We start from the raw sequence: 20,616 nt of genomic DNA, 5'->3' as shown, positions 1-20,616 counted from the left end.
GTGACAATACTCCCCTGATGGCTGAAGACAGGGGTATCCTCAACCCACAACCATCCAGTCAGCAACTATTCAAAGTTATGATGTTGCTGAATGAATGGTCATTACAACTGGTCTTCAGAGTTGTAGTTGTCCGAGCAACCCATTGGTTACATTGCCACACAGGTGTTGAACATGATGTTTTACAATGTTTTTTCCCTTCGTGGAGCTGGGGTGGGTGTGACCCATGGACCGTCATTTTGACACCTCTGCATTACCACAATTTAGCTGTTTGGTAATCTGTTTGCACTTAAGCCAGGTTGCCAAGCACCCACAATTATGTGATTGGCATTTGTAACCCTCCCTGCCACCTTCCTCAAAAAGTCAATGGAAAGGGAAGAGTGGAGAAAATCACAAATCGTTGGGGTAAGTCTCGCCTATCTGTGCACACTCCCCCAGCCCAAACCACATGGCACATCTCATGCACTTTCTCACACCCTCCCTGATCTGCATAGCATCTTTCACACAGCTCCCAACCTGCACAGTGCCACTCACACACCCCTCCCCACAACCTTTGTGGCACTTCTTACACACTCCTAGACATCCCCTACTCATTCCTCAGCCACGCAGTGCCTCATTTACATCCTTGTACACCCTCTGCACACACCATGGTCTATCTCTCATATGCCCCTTCCAAGTCACACATCCCTCAGACCTTCGTACACCCTCCCCAATCCACATGGCTCATCTTGCACACCTTCTCACACCCTTCTGCTTGGTATGCAATGCACCACCTCACTCTGTCCCCAACCTAGAAGGCAGCATTTACATGCCTGTTTCCTGGCATTTTCAATTTCTGCTAGTTTCCCCACTCACTTTAGTTGTAGGAAGCTGGAAAAAAGTTGCCTTACCTAACAGCTGAGGGATTCAGTTAACAATAGCAGCTGAGACTTTTTCTAAGCGATGAAGTCATGCTTTACAACTATGTTGCTTAGGAATAAAAATTCTGGTTCCAACTGCTATCTTAAGTTGAGGACTAATTATACCATGAGCTGGAGTAACATCAAGATGCACAATGGGGAAAAATGAAACTGAAATTAAATATAAAGAAGATCAAACTAAGGACAACAGGTAGAACTAGCCTTAAAATTGCCAACCAAAATATCGATGTGATGGATAGCTTCTCCCTTTTAGAATCAACTATTAACAAGAAAGGACCATGCATCAAAATTTGGTTACAGGCTAGCAGTTGCTATAGCAACCATTATTTATTTATTTATTTATTTATTTAATGTATGATGAAAACATGACAGAAGAGAAGTAAACCTATGTACACCGTCCACATAATTATAAATAAAACTTCTATGGCGGTATGGCAGCGGCCTCATAATAGATGTCCAGTTCAGCTATCCAGGCGATCACCTCTGGCATTGCAACCATGAAGGCCTTGAGAAAGAAATTTAAATCCTGAGATGTGTCTATGCTTACAAAGATCAGAGTCATGGAAGCTTTGTGACACTCTATGGAAGTGAAAGCTGGATTTGAAGAAGAAGGATTGGAAGAGTATTGATGCTTTTGAGCTTTGGTGTTGGAGAATACAGTGGACAATACAGTGGACAGCCAAGAAAACAAACCGATGGATCAAGGAACAAATAAACTCAAAATTCTCACTAAAGGCACAAATGTCTGAGCTTAAATTATTCTACCTTAAAACATCGTGCAAAGATTTAGTTTTCTGGAACAGGCTCTAATGCTGGGAAAGAAAAAAGAAGAAGAGGATGACCAGCAGCAAATTGGATTTTAAAAAGATGTTGGCTAATTTAAAAATATGTTGGATAACCATTTATCTGAAGTGATGTAGGGTTTCCTGCCTAGGCAGGGGGTTGGACTAGAAGACCTCCAAGGTCCCTTCCAACTCTGCTATTCTATTCTGGATGGACTTAATTGTGTGCAGATGGGTATATCATTTAAATAGCTGGAAAAAAATTATGGACATATTGTCACGTACAATATCATGTGGTTGCTAGGAGTTGACAGTGATGAGATGCTCCATATCATCAGTTAATCAATGTAAGGGAATTGTACAGGCAATTTTCTGTATTCATGCCAGCAAAACTCAGCAGAATATTGAGAGTAACATCTATTTTAATATAGATTTATTGCTTAATTTTATAAAACGTTTCTATATAATTTATCTTTTGTGTATTGGTTTTTCTCAGTAATTTTAACTTATCCCAGTAATTCAAAATTTAAAAGTATTATTATATTTATGATTCAAAAGAATCCTTATTCTTGTCTATTCCTCATTCATCATCTTTGAGAAGTATGAATCCTTGACAGTTTGAATGTTGTAGCAGAAAAGTGAGATAGAAACATTTTAAAACAATATACATTTAAAAGTGTGTTAGAAACATTTTAAGTCACTATATTTTAAAATCACTTACTAGTGCAATTGCTTTTCACTTGTACTATATAACTTGATTTTTGGAACATTTACCATTTTGTTTTTTGCAGGGGCCAGAACTGCTCAGCAAATACATTGGAGCAAGTGAACAGGCAGTTCGCGATGTATTTAACAGGTTGGGTCCAGTAATATAGTGTTGTTTCCAGAGTCTATTTTTATGATCACTGCAAAAAATAGTCACTGAATTTGCTAAAAGGCAATGTGAGAAAGACAGGGCAAGAGGGCTTATGAAAGAGATGAAATACAGCTAGTATTTGGCCTTACAACCATTTGTTTAGTGATGGTCTCAGTTATGTCACTGAAAAAAAAATGACTTTATGGCTATTTTTAACACTTACAACTACTGCAGTACTCCACTGCAGTAGTCCCATGGTCACATGAACAAAATTCAGAAATTTGGCAATTGGCATATTTTTATAATAATTGCAGTGTCCTGGGTCATATGATCATTATTTACGACCTTGTGATAAGAAAGTCAATAGGGAACCAAATTCACTTTGCAACCATGTTACTAACTTAACTTAATGCTTTCACTTAAGAAAGATTGTAAAATGGGGCAAAACTCACTTAACAACTGTCTCGCATAGCAATGGAAATTCTGGGGGCAATTGCAGTAATAATTCGAGGACTGCCTGTATCAGATTTTGCTAATTTCACACTTTCACTTTTGGTAGATGATATTTTGTTTCTTCAGTCTGAAGTGTATTTCTATTGCAGAGCTCAAGCAGCCAAGCCGTGCATACTTTTCTTTGATGAATTTGATTCTCTTGCTCCTCGAAGAGGTCACGATAACACTGGTGTAACTGACCGAGTTGTTAATCAACTGCTGACTCAATTAGATGGTGTAGAAGGCTTAAAAGGTATATATGTATGCATTGTCCAAAATCAATCATAAAATCAAAGTAAAACAAATATAGTAAATAAAACAATAAAATTACATTGTTAAAATCTGAAATGGTAATTAAGGTGCATTAGGTGGTTTCTAGAAACCATGGTTATTGATAAAATTTTTGCAACCTTCTGAGAATTTAATATTGTAAAGGAAGAGCATAAATCTCATAATCAGAGGAGCAGTTCAAATTGTGAACTCAGATTGTGAATTTTCATCCTTATTGTGCATATAATAGACATTTAAATAACACAAGTGCAGCTTTCATACATAAGTTTAGTCTATCTGCTAAGTAACATTTTCAGTGGGGCTTTGGGTGAAGTGTCTTGTTTATATAGGTCCCGGCTGGTCGATTGGTCTTATGAAGGGTTGAATCACAAAACTGATTGACTCACAAATCTGGTTGAATCACAAGACTGATTCTGGTCTTGTGATTTCTGTCTGGTTGCTGTGAGGCACGAAATTCAGCTCTGTTAGTTCTGTCATTGATTAGTGATTTGAGTCTCCACTTCCTTATTAGTCCGTATGCTGGCTTTAAGTCAATGTTTAGGTCAAGTTGATGAACCCGTTGATAAAATGCCAGGCTTCGATATACTCGCATGCTTGACGGGTTTTGACGTGGCCAATGACTTCAGCTTCCTTTGAGTCAAACCGTATTGTTTGTTGGCGATCAGGGATTTTGGGTCATGCCGCTTGACAGCCAACTAGTGTTCTTGAATTCTAGTTTTTAACTGTCGTCCTGTCTGCCCAACATAGAACTGGTTTACAATTGTTGCAACTGATTCTGTATGTTATGTTAGTTCTGGTCTTCTTTCTGTGTTCTGTCTTTGATTTTTGTAAGTTCCTGCCTGAGTAGGAATGTGGGTTTGTGGGCTATTGTTATTCCAAGAGATTCCTGAGAGATTAATTTTTTAACGTGAAAAGTGAAACCAGGCCCGTCAGGTATAGATTCATCCACCTTGGACATGGGGTTTGCTGCATTGAGATATACTGTAGACAGAAATACAGTAAATAGATTTATTTAATAACTTTAAAACAATAAAATAAAAAGAGTCTCCAATTCCTTGTAGTTATGCCAAGATTTGCCATTTCCTTTTTTTCAGCATTAAGTAGAATTTAATGACTCAGGACCCAAGACAAACACCAACTTTATACAAACTTTATACAAAAAAAAAAGGTTTTGCCATTTCCAAGAGTTGCCCTGAATTGAAGAAAAGCATAGAATGGCATTATATTGTTTAAAAAACCCAATCTGTCCCTATTCCTCAGTCTTATAAGATCTATCACTATTGCTGAATGTACACTGAGAGCTTATGCACCAGTGACAAATTCATTGTGTGTCTAATCACACTTGGCCAATAAAAAAATCTAATTCTAATAATTCTAATTCTAATAAATAATTCTAATTCTAAATATTCTATAGTCACTGGCAATTATTACTACTGAATTTGGGAATTGGGAGATGAAACCTAATACATAGATTCAAAGAAATCCCAGCCACCATTAATTTGGATGATATGACTGTAGGGTGGGAAATAAACCTTTATCAGAATCTGATTAGTCTGATCAACTTTCAGAGGAATAGCCATGATCAAACTTTTCACACAAAAATAGGCAGAGTGTGAGAGTATGGCATATCAGAAATCAAATATAACAATTAAAATATATAATTAAGCAAAGTATCAAAATAAGTAAAAAAAACAAACAAACAGTTATTATTACATTCTCATGTCTGATACTTTCAGAAAGATGATTGGCAGATTTTTAGTAACAAATATTCTTAATTTGATTTTAGGAGTTTATATTCTAGCAGCCACTAGTCGTCCTGATTTGATTGACCCTGCTCTTTTGAGACCCGGTCGATTGGATAAGTGTCTATACTGTCCGCCTCCTGATCAGGTAAAGAAATAAAATACAATGCCAGATGTTACATTAGGCAAAGCTTGTTTTCCTCTGTAAAATAAAAAGGCAGAATGAAACGTATTTCCTGACAATCACTAGTATTGCATGAAATCAGTGATAGTATGTTCTTCTCTTAACCTGTTGTAAGCATGAAGTCAGACCAGGTATTACATAATTATGACCTCCAAGTCTACTGATTTTATTACCATCTCAGATATCAAGCAGGCAGCTTGACAGGTCATTATAACCCTATGCAGCAGCTTCTTCCATTTGTAGAAACTCATAGTTTTAAATAGTGTTCAAAAATTAAGCCATACTATTAAATATTTTAACTGAAATTTTCCATTTTCTCCAAGATCTTCTGAACACATTTAAATTATTCCTAAATTGTCACTGGCACAACACCATACTCTTAATATTAAACTAATTATATTTGAAACATTTTGATTTCCAGATCTATACCTGATCTTTTCAGTTGAATTAGGCTCAGAATAGGCCATGGTGTGTTCTTTTATCCTATAGTGTGTTTAAAAATAACAGTACTGTACAAATATTCTTACCTATCATCTTTAATACAATGTATCATAGGGCAATATTGACAAAAACTGAAAGGCTGCAGTAGAATATCTGTTTGTGAATAAAAAGACATTATATTTAATTTCATTCACTAAATGTTTTATTTCTGTAAATGACATTGGGGATGTAGTCATCAGAGAGAATGTTATATTTTTTCAGAATTTTAAAGATAAAGATTAATCATTTTTATTTAGATCTAGGTAAGCTTTCAGTTAAGAAAAAATAATGAAAATGTATTTACTCTACAGAATAGGTCATTTATTTCCTATATCTTTCTGTGTGCTACCTTCATTTCAGCAGAGTCCCCTTTCCTGGTTGACAAAGAGTTTCTAAGGATAAGAATCCATTCTTTTAATAACAAAGTTTCTTATAATTTTCTAAAGGTGTCCCGATATGAGATTTTAAAAGCTCTGAGTCATTCTCTCCCTTTGCAACATGATGTGGATTTTCAGTATTTGGCAGCAAAAACTGAGCATTTCACTGGGGCAGATTTAAAAGCTTTATTATACAATGCCCAATTAGAAGCAGTGCATGCTAACTTGAACTCAACTTTGCCCCACGTAAGTATACTGAAATGTAAAAGAATTTCCTTAGCCTTTGGTTTATAATTTCTAAAATGAGGCAATGGTTGGGAAAATCTCAGATAGTTAGTAGCTGGAGCGTTTAAAATATCTTACTTAAGAACATATTTTACATTCTTAATATTTCCAAAATATTATTTTGACTTCGCTGCACTGTAAAATAGTTATGAAGTCGAGGTGAATATTAAAAACTTTTGGCTTTGAAAAACAAATTTCACCCACATTTCTATGAAATTCCAATGATTTAAAAGCTTTGGTCATATCTATTTTGGTATTGAATATTGTTCCATCACTTAAAGCTCTGAAAATATGCTGGCTGTAAAGTTGTAGAATTTATTATTCTGCAGCAAAATGTAAAACTTTTCAATGATAATGCAATGTGATTGTATTCTTTGATTGAGATATATTTTCCTTCCTTTCTGGGGTTGACCACATACAGTAGTGTCCACAAGGAATTCAAAACAGGCAAGATGGCCAATGGAGGTTTGGGGTTTGGGTCATTATATAGAATATACTGCTGATTACATATTATACAGTGAATATGTGCTTTTTTACTGATGTATATTTCTGTTCTTTTATTTATTTTATTTAACAACAGGATTTCTTGATTTTAACGCTTTCTTTCATTAGTCATTTCAAATATGCAAATATGTATCTTGCCAGCTTATCTATTAAACATTTCTTTTCTTGTTGCTTTGAAATGTTTTGCTGCTTATCCAAGTTCTTGATTCTGAGTAATTTGCTTTGATAAGCAAACATTTTGAACCAAAAAGAAATTCATATGATTTTTATGATTTATTATGGATATTGATTTAATTCTTAGTTGGGAGGTACCTGCATTTGGTATCAGATAAGTGGCTATATAAATGTGATGGATGGATGGATGGATGGATGGTGGATAGGTAGATAGATAGAATATTTTATCACCTTAGTCCAAAGCCTAGAAGGGAGGGAGTAGACCATCATTTCTTAGGGAGGAGATCATATATTTTAAGAGATTCTAATTTTATTTATTTTCTCCTCAGGAGGTAGGTTCCAGCTCAGATAGTGATCTTAGTCTATCTTCAATGGTTTTCTTAAACCAAAGTAGTGGATCAGATGATTCTGCCAGAGATGGAGAAGGAGGCTTGGAGCAATCATTAACTTCCCTTGAACTGTGTGACCTGCTTCCTGAGGACCCAAGATCTAACATCTACCGCCTTTACTTTGGCAGTTCCTATGAATCTGAACTTGGCAATGGAACTGCTTCAGAAATGGTAAACTTTTCCACTTTGCTTAATTTCTTGTTTCCCCGGTGATTTAAAAATCATACCATTGATTTTTTAAAATTCAGATTTCTTTTCTGGAGTGGTAAAATAAATAAAAATAATTCCATACATATAAAATCAGCAAAAGGAAATTTGAGTTTGCTTCTCTGGATCAGTACTTGTTCAAAGAATTTTGTATTCCACTCAACATTTTGCATTGATGGGATACTTTGCATTGATGCATACTTTAAAAATCAGTGGACCTTTTTGTATTTGCACTTTTCCCCTTTAGCTTCTTTTGCTTCTACTTCATTTCAAAAAAGAAAACTGTTTCCCTGAATCATTGGCTGAATAATGCTGTAACATAGAACAGTGGTTCAGATATAGAACATACAGGGGTCCCCATCCCCCAGGCCGTGGCCTGCTGGGAATCGGGCCATGGAAACAGCGGGTGAGCATGTGGAACTCCATTTGCACAAGTAGCAGGCATATGCACAAAACCATCCCTTCCTCACCACCATTGCCACTGCTCATCTATAGAACCAGAAAGGTTGATGACCACTGAAATAAAATTAGGATTGATCTTTTCCTAGATGCTTGTGCTACACAACAAAAATAGGGGGGGAAACTCTATACAAAACTGTGATAAAAATGTGGATACCATTATGCATATGATACAAATTTATTCCAAACTAGTAGACAATGTGATATTATGATCCCCATTAATAATATTAACACCTTTAAATGCAGAGATACTAATACAAATACATTTCATTATAGACTTTTAAGTAATTTTAAAAATCTTGATCAACAGTCTTTTCTAGCCACCCCATAGTTCTGTCCAACACTTTTATTTCTTTTCATGGAAGAAATAACTGTAAGTTGTTCTGTTTGATCAACAACAGCTGCTTTATCTTTTGTGCAAAGTGGTGAGAAATTAAGAAAGTGAGTTGTTTCTTCTTTTCTTTCCCTGTTTTCCCTATTCTTTTTGTCCTAACCCATTCCGTGATATTTCTGATTATGCTCAAATTATCCAATCTCAGAATGTTCCTGTTTCCTATCCTACAATTTGCAAATTCAGCTGATCCTGGGTCTTTTCTTTCACTACTTTTCAGTAAATAGGAGGTGGTCTGTAGTATTCTAGTGCCAAGCCACATCAGAACATTGCAAACCTCTTCTGGAAGATTCATCCTGGAATGAGACAAGCCTAACCTCAGAATGGCCAGATTAGTACACTCTGGGAAAAGAATGGAATGTTTTGGAAAATAGAACATTCAGGCACTAAATGTTCAAGATTTACATTTCTTCCTTAACTATTTCCTGCAAAGTAATTTAAATATACATATTTATGTTTTAATTATTTTGCTTAAAATTAGTAGTTGGATAAAACATTCCCTGAAGCTTATCTTATTGAATATTCATTATGGTAAAACTTTTATTGAGATATTAATAACTTAAGTGAATTGTTAACTCTTTTTATGTTTCCCCTTCTTCTCTCCATAGAGTTCTCAGTGTTTTTCAGGATCAAACTCCATAAACCATGAATTAACCAGCATAACTCTGAAGGATTTAGTATCTTCTCAGCCTCCAGCCTTAACCTTAAGAACAACTTTACAGGAAGGTTTCCAAGAATGTAATCAAGAACAAATAGAACAACTCAGGGCAGAAATCAGTGCCATAAAAGCGAACTACAAAAGCATGAATGGAGTATGAGAAAAACTATAATTTTCTTCTCAGAGTAGTATTTTTCGATATGGTGTTACTAACTTAGAGTCTGCAATTACAGCAAAACCATGGCCTAAACTATTGTTTTCACAGCTTCCATTTATAAACATGTTGTCCTAATTCAGACATTAAAACATGCATTTATGATTGAGCATTTATTACTCATAAGATTCAAATTACTGTACTGTATTGACCCAATAGGAATTAGAACAGAAAAGGCTGTTGCACAAAGTTGCAAAATTGGGAGGAGGAATTGTCTGTCTTTTGGTAAATGTGACTTTTTTTTTCTTTTCTTCTGGATCAAATTATTTGCACCTTTGTTTTTCTTCAGTACTTTTTCTTTCCCTGTACAACATCTTTCTATATATCCTATATCAATCTAGGTGTCTTTTCTTTATCTCTGCTGAAATGAGGAAGAGTGTATTTGTATGGCTATATGAGAATGAAGAGAGAAAATTAATATTTTAATTAATTGACATCACCTAGCTGACACTGACAACTATGCAAGATTGTATCTGGTTAATAACTGAATCAGATATTGGGAATTTCACATTTATTCCATGTTATTTCATTGTTGCCAAGGGAAAACATGGATTATTTATGAAGTCACAAAGAATTGTCATTGACTCTAAGAATTCCTTTTTAATTTTAACTAGTATTTTTTTGTATTCATCCTGCTTTTGGGAAAGGAGATAAGGGTAGCTCTTGGCAGATATATATACATATTATGTATACACGTGCCAATGTATCACAAGCATATATTTTCTCCAGGATTGGCAACACTAATTTGAAAAGATGGGCAAGCTGGCTATTGCGCAGGAGTTACTTCATAACTATGTGGTTTGTCAACAACTAGCCTGTCATACCAGGTCATCATGTCAAAGAATTCTCAGAAATGTTTGGAGGGAGTATTGTGTAATCTCACCTCAGCTTGCTATAAATCTGGATTTGACTGTAAAATTTGGAAAATAATACCATACTCTGTCTTAAAACCATGTTTAGTAGAATCTCCAAGCTCAGCTATCATTATCAGAGATTTTAAAATGTAGTCCTTTAAAATATGTTTAAATTTTACATTTTTAACACGTTAAAATATTTTTCCTTAATTTATTTTCCAGGAGGAAGGCACTACCTGCATGTCATCAATAGCCAAGAGAACTTTAAATATTACTCAGATTCATTTAATGGCTGCTCTTGAAAGTACAAAGCCTTCCATTAGTCAAGAAAACTGGAAGAGGTTTGCTGAACTGTAAGTATCTGAGGAATATATGAACTATTCTTTTAATGTTGTCTATAAAAATTCTGGAAAACTAGTTAATTTAGTTTATTTCAAAAATATCAGAAACATATTTAAGGATCTTAAAATTCATAGAAAAAACATGCAGTCATATACAGTACATAACGTGCAAGGACATACACCTATGAGTGGTGCAGCTTTTCATTCTGTAAAATTGATTATATGGTGGCATAGATTAATTTCCCTATGATCACTGTTTATTATACATGTAGATTTTGTGTTTTGTGCAACATTTGATTAGGATGTTTCAAAGGATCTAGGCAAGGGAGCAATCTTCCTATTAGTTTCTCCTGTGTACCCATTGAAAAGATGTTCTCATTGTGTTCTCTTTTACTCTCAGAGTACCAGAACTACAAAGAATGTTTTCTTTCTTAACATTTGTCATTAAGATGATCTGTACCTTCAGTCATCTTTGGCTATATTCCACAACTTGCATTGCTTTATTTTTGCCCTTGGGATTTTTTTCTTTTTTTATTACACGTGGACTTTGTATTTCATCTTTTTGCTTAGGGCCTCCAAAATTGACTAGGGAGTGCTCTAGTCTAGTGGCACTGTATTAATGACCAGACATCACACAGCCTTTTATACCTTGTTAACTGTTGTTCATTTGCAAACTTTTGTTTGTTCTGATACCAATACTTGTTTGGTTCATGGTTCTGATTGTATAGCACTGTCAATGTATCTTAACCAGGGGTGGGATACTACAAGTTCGCACCTATTCACTAGAACCGGTTGTTAACACTCTAAGCAGTTCAGAGAACTGGTTGTTAGAAGAAATTACTGGCCTAATCCTGTAAGGAAGACAGGAAGGGAACATTCTGGTATTGCTTACAGAAACTGCCTCTCTGTTAACCCTTATTACATTCTTGGCAGGACTAGACTTCCTGTCTCAGGAACTTCTCTGGAGTTATTGTTCCCCTCCTTTGCTGGTACTTTGCTTGTGTGGAGTGACCATTCAAAGTTACAATGGCACTGAAAAAAGTGACATATGACTGTTTTTCACACTTACGACGTTGCAGCATCCCCACAGTCATGAAAGGCCAGACGAGGAGATGCGTGCCTCAGTGTGAGTGATATTGAGTTGGTCATGCCCAGCCAATAATATGACCACCAAGCCACACCCACCAACTTAGCCACACCCACAGAACCAGTTGTTAAAATTTTTGAATCCCACCCCTGATCTTAATTAAATTGATATGATCATCTACTTAAGTTTCAGCAAAGTCCATCCTCAGGAATATTCTCATAAGTATTAGATGAATATATATGAAATAATTTCACTCCATTGCTCTTAACGTTTTGGATCCCAGTGATAGTAAAATGCAACAAATACATGGCCATTGATTCGATCAAATCAGTGTTATTTACTCAGTTTTTTAAGTATTTATATTAGTTTTAATATACAAATAAAATACAAATAATCATTTAAGATTTTTAAGTCTACTTCCAAAATTGAAATGTAGAATTTGAAATTTGTTTTTAATCATGCATGTTAAATAGCACTATTTCATATTCTCTTTATTCTCAAGCCTTACAATTTAAGAAGCTCAAAATATTGACATGCTTGGTAATCTATAAAAGAAGAGTACTTGCAACAGTACTTCCAATCTCATCTGTTTGTATGCAAGTTAGATTAAAGATGCCCACACACTCCTATAAATGCTATTAGTACTAGGGAAAGGATCTACAGATATCTGAGCTGTAAACATTTTGATTCTGTGAAACTAGAGTCTATACAACTGAAAAGTCCATTTAATCTATGAGGTCTAGTCCCCTGCTTAGTACAGGAATCCAGTTGAAGCATCCAGGAAGTATGCCTATCTATGTTCTGGGTCAATCTAGAGAACAGAAGTCTTTTACCAGTCTAAGCTTTTGGTTACATTCTACCCTTGCTGTTAAGATTCAAATTGAATCTGCTTCCCTATAGTTTAAACATATTATTCCTGTACTCTTGGCGGGTGAGGAGATGCAGAGAACAGGACTTGGCTTTCTTCTGGCGATAGCCTTTCAAGTTTTTGACTAGTAGTGTTATCATAGCCCCCAAAACTGGATATCAACTGCTCTTGATTACTATTTTCTGTGATTTGCATTGGTTCTGTTAAGTCTTCTACTATCTGCATCTGTGAAATGTTTTTTTTCTTCAATGGATGCATAACAGGTCCTTTATTCTTAAAGATGGCACCATCCCAGTGGGTATTTGCAGTGCTTTGTCCCTAATAGTCTTATCTTCCTCTAACCAGTTGATACTAACAACTTTGTCACCACTTCCTATCACGTGAAAACTTCCCAACCAGTAACTTGTTCATTTTGATGCTGCAATTTACTCCACCAATTATTCAGTAAACTGTCTCCAAAGCTGCTTTCTTCCACTTTCTTCTTTGCTGCTGCTTTTTATTCTCCGGTGTTGTTTTGCTTAAATCTGTTGGCTTTGCTTTCCAGGGCACTGGTGGGTACTTTAGGATTAGATAAGATAGATACCATGCATAGAATTGGAGGATCATCAGATGTGTTGCACTTCCATTTCTTGACTGATAAACTTACTGTAGGATATTATTGATCCTTTATTACCTACCAAGATATACAAAACATGAATAATATGTTCATATATGACAGTCCCTTTCTATGTCAGAATCCTTTAACCAGAAATTAAATTGCCCTGTCTCCAAATCAGTAGCAGGGTATCTAGCTACTCCATTAAGATATTCCATGTAAGTGACCATATGCTGTCTGCTAGGAGCCAATCCCGTGTCAGGATTTCAATTATACTGAAATCCTGGAAAATCCATCAAGTTAGAAGACAGCTTGCTGATTATTTCTCTGTAATATCAGAATATGACAGGTACAGCAGATCAGGGAACAATCTTCACAGAATGCTCTGTTCTTTATTAATGTAAGTTATAGTAACACAATCTTGAAAGCTAAAGAGAATTAAGGCAGAGATGGTTTGTATTTCTTCCTTCCTTCCCAAGGTTAAAATTAATCTTAAAATTAAGTTTTTCTCACTCTACAGGTTCATCTCAATAGTTCTTTACATGCATAAAAAAATCAAAGCAGACTATTCAGTAACTCATTCTTCATATTATGTGCCTTAATAATCAGCTGCTTAGTTGCTTAGTGCCTGTATAGTAGTAACTCTGAATGCTGGAATGTTCTGATTGATACTCTGCATAAGCTCAGCACACCTATGAGAGGCAAACCACTGCTCAGATGGGCTCTTAAATATTAATGATTTCACATAGGCAGCTTCTTCAGTTCTGGACTCTTTTGAATCCCCTTTGAACAGGGGTGGGATACGACATGGTTAACTACCAGTTCGGGATTTACAAGGTTCAGTGATTTATGATGTGCTTCCCTGCACGCTGCACGTGCCTGTAAATCGTCATCAGCATGCTGTGTGCAGAGAAGCAGCCTTTGAAACAGCCCTCTTCCTGCTTTTTTAACTGCACCTGTGCCTCGTTCGGCAGCTGAAGTTGAAAAATCAGGAAATAAAGATCAGGTAACAGCCCGGGTGGGCGGATGGGCAAAAACATCAGCAGACATAGAACCGGTTCTATGCCTGCTGCTCTTCAGAGCTACTGGTTCTACAGAGGTGGACAGAACCGGTAGAAACCCACCCCTGCCTTTGAAGCTGGGATTATGAGTAAAACCATAGACAAGCTTGGACCCAGACTCTGCTTCTCCTATTCCTGTGAGTAGGGCCTTGGTCCCTTTCATTCAAAGCTTCAATTTAGCAATGACAGATCATTGTATCACTATCATACAGGTAGTCGTCAAATGTGGGCCACTTGCCATGTACCCAAAATATGACAATATGACTACAGGGACCATCAAAACTTTGAGTATGGGTTATAGATAGTCTTAGGGAAATCTGCCGGAATTTCCAATCATAGGACAGGAACCATTTATATAATATTCTAGCTTTTAAAATATCAGCCCTTTTCTTTGTAACTTACAATAATTTTGATTATTATTCAAATTTGTATTAATTATTTACATTTTAATATTAACTATAATTAAGTATTTTAAATCTATTCTGTTTTTTTTTCAGTAGAGGCTGGAAAAAAATAGTAGAAACATTTTTATGACTTTCAAAAAATTATGCTAAATTAATTATTAAAAAATTTCCTTGGAATGGGTTTAACCCGAATATTTATCTCATACCAGAGGTGGTATTCAGCAGGTTCTGACCAGTTCTGGAGAACCGGTAGCAGAAATTTTGAGTAGTTCAGAGAACCAGCAAATACCACCTCTGACTGGAAATTTTACAGTATCCTTCCCCTGCCACGACCATCAAGCCACGCCCACAGAACCGGTAGTAAAAAAATTTGAATCCCACTACTGCCTTATACGACATTTTCTTGGTACTAATATGCTCCTGTTTTCTTTCTTTTCTTTTCATTCTTTTTCAAGCTATGAAAATTTTCAAAATCCAAAGAGAAAAGAATCCAGTGGAGCAATTGTCAAACCAGGACAAAAAGTAACATTAGCTTAACTTCTGTTAAAGAAATAGTAATCATGTTTACTAATAATTTTCTAGCAAAGCGTTTATTTGCTAAATTGTATCTATGAATAGTCTATGTTACTCTTAATATTGCAAAAACATTTGTTTATGTTAAATTTTACCTATCAATAGTCTGTTACTATTAATATGATAAGGACATTTAACTAATTATTTCATGATTATTTTGCATCATTTTAATTTTCAAGGTATGTTTTGCTGAAAACTATATTAAAACTTTTTGAGATATTACCTTTATTTTGTATGCACTTTTTTTTTCTTGAGGGGATTGGCATTCTTGTTAGTTAGTCTCTTGCTCTTTCAGAAATAAAATTCAGCAATTTAACAACTGCCAGTCTGTTTTGAATAACTTATTGCATTTAAAGAAAAGTGAAAGCTTAATTATCAATATTTTAAAAAATATTCTAAGCAATAGCTTTTTAAATCAACTCACCCTATTTTATAGAGGGTGAGGGCAAATGATTGTAATAGAAAACTTCATATTCCAATATCTGCTGAAAAACTGAGGCATCTAAGAGTGAAGCATCCAACAGAACTTGCTGGCAATTTTATTTTTAAAATGAAAATAAATTTAATGCTCCCATCAGGGAATAATTGGTATGTATCAAAAGTATCAGCCACTTTGAATGAAAGCAGTTACACTATGTTGGTAGCCCAGATTAACTGGAGAAGAAAATCTGAAGAAAACATATTGGAATGAATCAAAGTAAAGAGTGATAACATACTCTTAATGTAGTTTGAGAATCTAAAGCAGGGATATCAAACTCAAGGCCCTCGGGCTGGATGCAGCCCACAGGGTGCTTAGATCTGGACCATGGGACCATCCTGGAAACAGTGAAGAACTGGCCCACGGTGCCTCTGCCAGTGAAAATGGAGCTTGGGAGGGCCACATGCAAGCTCCATTTTCACTGGCAGAGGGTTTCAGGAAGCCGTTGCAGCTGAAAACAGAGCTTGGGAGCCAGTTTTCACTGGCAGACTGCTCGGGCCACCACCAGTGCCCCCGACACGAGTGACATCAAGCTGGCCACACCCAACCTGGCCACTCCCACTCCAGCCCCCCAAGGTCAAACACAACCCTGATGCGGCCCTCAATGAAATCGAGTGGTAAATAGGGATAAGGGAACTTGGAAAATGATACATGAAAGCACAGATACAAATGAACTCCATGAAAAAAATCCCCGTTCTGGGCAGTGTACAATGTAATCAATGTAATATATATACAGCATAAATTAACAATAAATGTTAAAATTAATTTAAGTTTTAAAATGCTTAAAATTACATAACATAAAATTTCAAAAAAATTATCAAAAATTTCAAAAACAGTGGGAAGACTTCTTATGGGGTCAGCTAGCTGCACAGTTGCATGGTCCCCTGTGTCTCCATGCAAGGATGTGATTTATTACAATCTAAAGGGCACCTTCAAACATAAAAAATTAATAGGTTTTTTTTAATTGGCTATAGCCAAATAAGTAGTAGTAAGGCTGTAGACAACAGGAAAGGATTTCAATATATCTATATGAAAAAGCTGGCTGCCACAAAGTAAATACGTAAGATGATTTACCTATCATTTAGTTCAAACAACAGTGCATAGTAATTTTCTACCACCCAGTTCCATGTTTCTAGATAATATAATTAAATAAAATTAAATGTTTTTGCTTCTATGTATACTCTGCAATATTGTAAATTCTTAATTGTTAATAAAGTTTTAAAAACTATTTGGTTTTTATTTCATAAATCTTGCATCAAAATGTACACACGCTATATTTAGCTTTCAGAAAATTTCCCAAAGAATGCTAGTGGTATCAGCATTACTTTTGACACTGAACCTTCACAGGATGTAAATTTGAGTCAGTATCTTATTTCAAGCCTGGAGCCAATTATTTATGCACAACAACGTCTGTATCTGATGTAACCAGCAGGTCAGCATTCTATGACTAAATCCCTGTATCTCACACACTGCTCATGTGATAGGACAAACCCTAAATTCATTTTCTCAGTATTCATTTCAGTCACTAGACGCTGACATGCTAGCTTATCCTTTCACTGATCTAATGGCCTATGCTCTCCTCACTTGACCTATCCAACTGACCATGAATAACCTTTCCATGCTAGCCATTAATTTTTCTCAAAAATTAGTTTACTATTTCTTGTCACAGCTATTCTATATTCAGATCTTTTTCTTGATTTGTTTTCCATGCCTTCAAACACTGTCAGATAATTTTTTTGAAGTTTTTGTCATTTCCTAAAAGTTTATCAGTTAAAATCTTTGTCATTTCCAAGATTCATATTTCAATAAATTGTTTCAGTTAAAGAAAATATTATTTCCAAATTAGTCATTTTAACTGCCTGAATGTTTAATTCCCTCTAGTTTTCATCTGTAAACTTTCTCAAGTCTCAGTAATATGGGTTTAGTTCCATTTCAGTTAGTTCCCTCAAGTATATTATTTAATTTTATATTCATTTTTCAAATTTTATAGCAAAATAGCTAAAACTGCATTTTTTTTCTGGTCTCCAATCTCTTAACATTTTTTTTAAATAAAAAAATGCTTTTTGCAATTGTGTATTATTATATAGTGTGTATTACTATTAATGCTTAAATCTACTTTTAATTTTTTATACTTTAGAAGCTCAGATGTTTTGAAGATCTCTAATATCCATAAAGTGATTAAATTAAACATTTCTGAATGTAATTAGGAAGTGAATTTGGCTGCTTAATCTATATATATAAAAGCGAACTACTACTCACGCCATCATCACAACATCTCTAGAACCATAAAGCCTACAAACTTGAAATTTGGCACTTATGTTCCTCTTGACTTCTAGGTGCTCACTAAGAAAGGATTTTTCAAAATGACCATCAGTGTATTAGTATTTCCTATATTAACACGCTCTGATGCTAAAGAGTTCTACTCTCCCTCCCCACCTGAAATCTGTTTCAAATGCAGAACACAAGCAGAGTTCAGTTTCAGAGCACCAAGCAGCTTTAGTACAGAATAGTTGAGCTAAGCCACTCCTTGCTGTCTCCTTGCTCACACAGCAAATACTGTTTCAGTTTCCAAATAGCCCTCAACTCACACACACTGACAGGATGCTAGCCAGGTGAATACCGATGGATACTGGAAGGTAGAGATAAAATTTTATTTTCCTTATTTCCTCTCAAAAAACTAAGCCTGACACATAATTTCGTAGCGAAGCACGAGTATAGAGCTAGCATCCTTATGAAAGGCTTAGCCACTGCTGAGATAAAAAATGTTGTCTCCCACGGCTCCTGCAGGATCAGTACTCATGGATGATCTTCTGATCTCTCCTTTTCTGAAGAAATTCGAAGGACCTGTCTACTTGCTGGTTCTTCACTGCAATCATTGTCTCTGCTCATTACAAATGTCTTCAGTCAAGCATGACTCATACTGGAAGACCATGTAATAAATGTTTTTTAAGACAAAACAAAAAATCATAGTAACTGCATACATATTTTCAAACTTACCAAGTGATAGTCTTAATGCTTTTAAGGTTATAGTTGTTGGATATTTTGCAATGACATCAGATTGTTAGATATTTAGCTGATTTGCTGGTTAAATTGAAACTCCTTATTGCTAGAAAGCATGCAAATTCAATTCCATAGAAAGATGGACTTTTTGTTCTCTAGTTCAGTAGTTCTTAAAGGATTTTAGATTTCAGACTAACCCGCTTCTCTGATCAGATTATATTAAAGTCTGTAATCTAGATATCTGGAAATTGTCAGTGATCCAGCTCATAGTTGTCTCAAAGATACTTTTCTTCAAAAGGACAGAACTAATTCTTCCAATCCAATTGCTTTCTGAAAAAAGCACCTTTGAGATATCCAATCTAAGCTATAAACCACTTTTTTTTTCAGTAGCAAATAAGAGCAAGTCTTGAAAAATTTTAATTGCTTATAAAAAATTATTCACTGCAAATAATTCCTTATTTTATTCTATAGTGTTCCCTATTTTCATGTCTTCTTATCACTCCTAACCTAGTATTCTTCAAGGACAGAAGGCTAAGTATACTTTCCCTACTCCTATGGGAATTATTTTTCCTACTCAGTTATGTAACTAATGAACATCATGCAAGATAGATATCTGTTTACACTAGCTATGTTGAGCTTGGCCAGTTTCCAAAACCAAGTCAACTAGCTCAAACTGGAAAGGATTAGTGTTGGTTGAACTTAAGAAACTTTAGATGTGATTCAATAAAATTGCTTTATTTAGCCTAGTGATTCAATAACGCTGCTCATGGAATATTTGGAACTATCAATAATTATTACCTAGACTGTTCTAATAATGATAAAATCAGGCAATAATGCAATTTTGATTTGTTTACAATATCATTATGTGGGTGTGCTGTACACATAGAAACTGTTTCCATGAATATGTAATACAATAGTATAAAAACACAAAATAGATAGCATCAACGAAGTGTTATAATGTAATATAAAATTGCATGCATGCTGGATTCAAAATTGCATGCATATGTAAATTTCCCATTAAACCATTCTTTCTAAGAATAGTTGTAATCTAGTATATTTTTAATAAGGTTCAGAAGCTGACACTTATAGTCCCATCAATATTAAGTTTCCATGCTCATTCCAACTTGCTTAAAATACAGTTATTGAACATTGAAGGGATAGGTCCTTGTACAGTGCAAAAGTGTCTAATTTTTTTCTGGGAAAAAAATAAAATATAATAACCTATGTTTTACAAAGCAAGAATGCAATCCTCTATTTAACCATTAATTGTAAAGTACAATTAATTATGTTTCAGTCAATGATATTTGTTCTTGATTAAGCTACTACCTCCTTCTCAAACCTACAAGAAGATTGGGATTCCAAGTATTCTTCTGCTTGTTTATCTTTTCCTTACCTTCCAGACATTCTTGTGCCACTGACAATTCTTAATAAATGAAGAATTTAGAAACATCAGAAAATATACCTAATCCCATCCTCTTGAAAGTAAATGTATATATGATGTCCATTTATCCTTTCCTGCCAGCTCAAGGTTTCGCATCTGACAATACATGCAACCAGATGCTCGAAATGTGACTTCAAGCTGTGCAAAGTGGATCAATCCATTTCAAAAGCACCTGGTTTCCGCGAAGTTATTTTATTGGTGGTGAAGGTGGTGGAGATTGCTTTTTTTTTAAAGATTAGGAAGGAGCTTCAACAAAAGAGACAAGCTGGGAAAGAACCCGTTCCGTCGCGTATCATCTCCCTGCGTCTCCACATTAGGACGGACAAAAAGTGACAAGGCACCCCACTCCAACCCCGTCAAGCGAAGCCGAGAGGCGAGGGGAAGGGCCAATCGGAAGCTTCGGTCACGCCCAGTGGGCGGGAAAGAAACCCGGCTCGGCCATTCAAAACGGCGTTCAGCCTGAGACGAACCGTCACCGCTTCTGAGGCGGAGTCGCTGCTTTCTTTACGTGT

At 35.4% G+C, this 20,616-nt stretch overlaps 1 protein-coding gene across 7 annotated transcripts in view; it reads left to right on the top strand.

Moving 5' to 3' along the window:
* PEX1 (peroxisomal biogenesis factor 1) overlaps positions 1-15,406 on the top strand; it is a 33,256-nt gene extending 17,850 nt beyond the window's left edge. For all 7 annotated transcript variants that reach the window (XM_087946066.1, XM_087946063.1, XM_087946067.1 and 4 more), the window contains 8 exons: positions 2,491-2,555; positions 3,158-3,300; positions 5,125-5,228; positions 6,191-6,367; positions 7,414-7,644; positions 9,139-9,342; positions 10,479-10,609; positions 15,068-15,406. In XM_087946066.1, the coding sequence (XP_087802192.1) occupies positions 2,491-2,555; positions 3,158-3,300; positions 5,125-5,228; positions 6,191-6,367; positions 7,414-7,644; positions 9,139-9,342; positions 10,479-10,609; positions 15,068-15,149 (1,137 nt within the window). In that variant the 3' untranslated portion in view covers positions 15,150-15,406. The remainder of the gene's footprint in view (positions 1-2,490; positions 2,556-3,157; positions 3,301-5,124; positions 5,229-6,190; positions 6,368-7,413; positions 7,645-9,138; positions 9,343-10,478; positions 10,610-15,067) is intronic.
* Positions 15,407-20,616: the final 5,210 nt, after the last annotated feature.

This window comes from Notechis scutatus, chromosome Z (assembly GCF_049901735.1).
Source record: "Notechis scutatus isolate UNSWTSFEM ecotype Mainland chromosome Z, rNotScu1.2, whole genome shotgun sequence".
Taxonomy (NCBI): Eukaryota; Metazoa; Chordata; class Lepidosauria; order Squamata; family Elapidae; genus Notechis; species Notechis scutatus.
The sequence above is the reverse complement of the archived record's forward strand: the minus strand, read 5'-3'. Positions and strand labels throughout refer to the sequence as shown.